Source organism: Loxodonta africana, chromosome X (assembly GCF_030014295.1).
Source record: "Loxodonta africana isolate mLoxAfr1 chromosome X, mLoxAfr1.hap2, whole genome shotgun sequence".
Lineage (NCBI taxonomy): Eukaryota > Metazoa > Chordata > Mammalia > Proboscidea > Elephantidae > Loxodonta > Loxodonta africana.
The window spans coordinates 175,921,071-175,925,979 of NC_087369.1; the positions used below are offsets into that span (position 1 = coordinate 175,921,071).

The 4,909-nt window shown below is 61.4% G+C and overlaps 1 protein-coding gene across 1 annotated transcript; it reads left to right on the top strand.

Moving 5' to 3' along the window:
• Positions 1-510: 510 nt before the first annotated feature.
• DUSP9 (dual specificity phosphatase 9) lies at positions 511-2,624 on the top strand. Its single transcript, XM_003421700.1, has 3 exons — positions 511-886; positions 1,580-2,035; positions 2,296-2,624. The coding sequence occupies exons 1-3, from the start codon at positions 511-513 to the stop codon at positions 2,622-2,624; spliced, it is 1,161 nt and encodes a 386-aa protein (XP_003421748.1).
• Positions 2,625-4,909: the final 2,285 nt, after the last annotated feature.

The window sequence follows — 4,909 nt, forward strand, 5'->3', positions numbered from 1 at the left end:
AGGACACCTCAGCTCCAAGAGGGCCCGCCGAGGCCCGTCACCTGGGTGTCACCTCTGTGCCCGGGCCTGCCTGGCCGTGGACGGGGGGAACTGGGCCTTGAACTCCCCCCCGCCCCCAGCACACACACGCACCCAAACTCAGAAGCCTGAACTTGGGGAGTGATCGCTGGCAGGCTGAAAGACGCAGAAAGGGGGTGTGAAGGGCCATGGCTGTGGCCCTGTGGTGTCCCTGGAGGGACTGGCGAGGGATCCACAGCCGTCTAAGGAGCCACCAGATGGCCAGCCTTCCTCTCGCAAGAGCAGGGAGCAGTGCCGGACACCGCGTGTTTTCCTTCGGGGCGCCCTCCTGTGCGTCTTGGCTGGGGTGGTGGGAGGAGAGGAGCCGGCGATGGCGAGGTGCCTCGCGGGCCCGGACGCCTGCCTTGGGAAGCAGAGGCGACTTCGCCCGCCTGGGCTCACAGCCACCTCCCCTTCCTCCGCAGTGCCGGTGGCCAGAAGCGCAAGGGGCTGATGGAGGGCCTGGGTCGCTCCTGCCTGTGGCTGCGACACGAGCTGTCGCCCCCACGGCCGCAGCTGCTGCTCCTGGACTGCCGCAGCCGTGAGCTATACGAGGCGGCGCGCATCGGTGGGGCGCTGAGCGTGGCCCTGCCAGCGCTGCTGCTGCGTCGCCTGCGCCGGGGGAGCCTGTCGGTGCGCGCGCTGCTGCCTGGGCCGCCGCTGCAGCCGCCCCCACCTGCCCCCGTGCTCCTGTATGACCAGGGCGGCGGGCGGCGGCGGCGCGGGGAGGCTGAAGCTGAGGCCGTTGAGGAGTGGGAAGCCGAGTCGGTGCTAGGCACCTTGCTCCAGAAGCTGCGGGAGGAAGGCTACCTAGCCTACTACCTACAGGGTAAGTGTCTGCAGCCCGGCCTGGGGAGGTAGGGCCCCTCCCGCCCTGGGGATTCATAATTAATTCGTCCTTGGGCAAAGTGGAGGTAAGACTCCCTCTCTGACTCCCTGCCAGGCAGCTGGGGGCTGGGGGTCTGAGCATGACCTTGGCCCAGTCCTTCACCTTTGGGAGCCCCGATTTCTCAGTCTGGAAAATGAGGAGAACTGGGCTGACCTGACCTAGCTTGGCACATTCTCCGGCCTCCCCATGGTTGTCACGCCACCTCTTAGGGCAGCAGGAGACCAGCTCCCAGGCTCTGGGGCATACAGTCATGGCGGGGCTGGGAGAGGGGGAATGCAGCTGCTCCCCAACATCCAGGGCAGGAACAGGGCTCCCCTGAGCCTACAGGACCAGTTTTTCCCATCCCCTTCAGTTCAGTTGGTGGCCAAGGAGGGTCATTGGGTCTGCGCCCATTGCTCCCTTCTGAATATGGTCCACTTTGGGTCAGTCTCCCTGGGCTCCTTCTGCAACAGCAGCCGCAGCTGCAGATTCAGGGTGGTGGCGGGGGCGCCCACAGCCTGTGGGGCGACTCCTGATCCACATGAGGACACCAGTATAGATCAAGCTGCAGGCTTTCTCATTCCCTTTGGGGGCATCTGGGGTTAGCTCCCTATCCCCAGCCAGGTGAGCAGGACCCTCCCTCTCCCTGCACAGGTGGCTTCAGCCGATTCCAGGCCGAGTGCCCTCACCTGTGTGAGACCAGCCTCCAGGGCCATGGCGGCCCCAGCACAGCCCAGGCACCCGGGCCAGTGCCCGTCGTGGGGCTAGGCGGCCTGTACCTGAGCTCCGATTGCTCTGACGCAGAATCTGAGCCGGAACGTGACCCCACAAGCTTCGGCCTGGATTCAGAGGGTGCCACACCTCCCCCAGCGGGGCTGCTGCCATCCTTTCCTGTCCAGATCCTGCCCAACCTCTACCTGGGCAGTGCCCGGGATTCAGCCAACCTGGAGAGCTTGGCCAAGTTGGGTATCCGTTACATTCTCAACGTCACCCCCAACCTCCCCAACCTCTTCGAGAAGAACGGCGACTTCCATTACAAGCAGATCCCCATCTCAGACCACTGGAGCCAGAACTTGTCCCAGTTCTTCCCAGAGGCCATCGCGTTCATTGGTGAGTCACCCCTTGTCCCCCCTTACCCCCCAGACCTGATTCCCGGTCCCTCCTCAGAGAATTCCTCCCATTCTGTAAGGCAGACCAGGTGGCCACTTAGCTGCCCTTCCCCAGAAAGCAAGATGGCAACTTCAAGGTGGTGGGCAGGGCTGGGGCCAGCTCCCAGAGGCCTGACCTGGCATGGCCACTGGGTCACAGGGCAAGCGGGGGCTGGGAGGACCTTTGCTTCAGGCAGGCTGCCCTCCCCTGGCTCCTCCTAGATGAGGCCTTGTCCCAGAACTGCGGGGTGCTCGTCCACTGCCTGGCTGGGGTCAGCCGCTCCGTCACTGTCACCGTGGCCTACCTCATGCAGAAGCTCCACCTCTCCCTCAATGATGCCTATGACCTGGTCAAGAGGAAGAAGTCGAACATCTCCCCCAACTTCAACTTCATGGGGCAGCTGCTGGACTTCGAGCGAAGCCTGAGGCTGGAGGAGAGGCGCTCGCAGGGGCGCGACAGTGGGGGGCAGGGATCCACCACCTCCGATGACCCACCCTCCTTCTTCACAACCCCCACCAGCGATGGCGTCTTTGAGCTGGACCCCACATAAGGCCCCCCATGCCCACCGCCTCTCAACGGGTGCTCCTGACCACCTCACGTGGCAGGGGAGGGGGCGGGTGGGGTGGGACTCGGGGAGGGGGCTCAGCTGTAGGCAGGAGGCTGGGGGAGGGAGCACAATACCTCACATGGCGCGGTGGAAAGAGGCAGGGGCTGGGGCCTGGGATACTCAAAGGCCCGGCTCCCTCGGCTCCCGGCTCCCTCGTCTCACCAGCAGGGGTGAGGAGGAGAGCCTTGTCCTGCCCACTTGAAACATCAGCGAGGAGCCTATTAAACGTGCCTATTAAACCTGCCGCCACTTTCGGGCTGAACCGGCTCGGCTCCGGAACCTGCCTCTGCTGCGACTGTTACTTTTCTCTTTGGGGGTGGGGGTGGGGTTCTCATTGGGAGGGGCCATTCACTGGGCCCTGGCCGTCCCACTAATCTTCTCTCTCCTGAAAGGGTGTGTGCCTGTTAAGGCCACCTGGTTTGCCACAGGGCTCTGCTCCCAGGCCTGTCCCTGTACCCAAATGGCTGCTGTAGAGAGGGGTTTGCCTGGGGTTGTGAGCCTGGGGTGGAGTGGGACAGTTCTCGCTGGGCGGCGCCCTGACTGTTTATCCACTTCCTCCAGATGTCTTGACAGGATCACTGGGGCCCTTTGTGACTGAGGGTGGTCACCCTGCCGCCAAAGGAGATGGGGAAGGGGGAGAAGGCCTCGCTTTGGCTTCTGTAGTCACACACGCCGGGCGGGCAGAGCTGCACACGGGTCATTCACAGCAGCCACACTCTCAGGTCTGTGTGCTGCAGGCCTGTGGTGGGGTCATGTCACCTTTCAACCAGGAGGAGGAGCGGCCTTTGATTGTTTTGTAATCCACCTCATGATCACTCTCTTTAATTGTTCACTCTGAATAAACTGTTTGTTTAAGATACTGTACCAGGAGGCTTCCTTGAGTGCCTCTGGGGAGGGGGGTTGGGGAAGGAGGGGGAGGGAGGCGGGACGAGACCTCGGGTGGGAAAGGAGCTCCAGAATGGAGCCTCTAGAAGGAATGCAGCAAAACGGCAGGGACCTGGACCAGGGGCAGATGCTCAGGAGACAGGGGTGAGCTGGGCTGGCCAGGAACTCGAGTGCCAGCCCTGCCCTAGGGCCTCACTTCCCAGGTGGGGGCCAAAACCCACATTGGTTGCTGTCCATTCGCCATTCCTCGCACTAGGAACCAGGACGCAGACGTGAGTGAGACAGCTCGACCCCTGGCTGCTGGGGGCTGGCGCTCCAGAGGGGAGACAGACAAATAGTAGTCAAGAAAGTGACCCAGCATATGCCAGGGCACTTGCCCAAGGCCGCTGACAGAGCAAGGAAGGTGACCGTGGGTGTGGCTGCTGAGCAGCAGCCTGGTACAAGGGCCATGGGAGCCACAGAAGGGCTCGGGCAGGGAGAGTCAGAACGGCACATCACATCTGATGCGTGTCCCTCTGGCTGAGGCAGTGTGGAATTTGGACTGCCAAGGTCCAGGCTGGAGGCCCCCTGAAGTGACAGACTGGAGGCGGCTTTCTCCCAGCCTCCCAGCCAGAGGCCTAGTGAGAGTAAGGAACGCTCAGGGGCCACCTCTAAATTGCACTCCCCAGCACAATTTCAAGATGAATGGACAGTGATAGCGGCAACACATTGGCAGAAACGCCTTTCCCTCTCTTGTCTGGCTGCCTCAGTCACCTTTCATATTTGTGACAGCTCAGAATGGCATGCCACTTGCCCAGGGGCAAGTTCTCCCCTCTGTCCCCCCATTGCTACGACTCTGTGCCCCTGGCTAAACATCGGACACCCATCTTTTAAATAACTGTACCGTAGTATCAGCTCGGAAACGCAAGTCAAGCTTGTTAATCTTTTACTTAACCCATTACGGCACTACATGAAAATCCCAGCTGCACCTTCCTGGTTTTCACTGATGAAAACTGGTCTGATGTGCTCAGAGTCATTTTTTCCAGTTTCTTCTCTTTCCACACTCAGCAGAGCAAGATCACACAGTCTGCCTGGACACACGGAGGCTCTCAAATACAAAAGTATTGGTTTTAACTTGCTGAACGATCTCACTGTCATGGTTAATAGCGACTGCTCAGGGGCGATCCCCCTTCAAGTGGTGCCCAGAGCATTGCCATACCTGCCACATCCCTCAGCTCTGGCCAGACTGGTCTTGCCCAAGTGGCACCCCTGAACCACAGAGCCACGGTGGAAAGTGGAGGGAAGCTGGGGCTGGGGGCATGAGTGAGTGTGAGAAAGCAGTGGAGACTTGTGGACCAATGGGG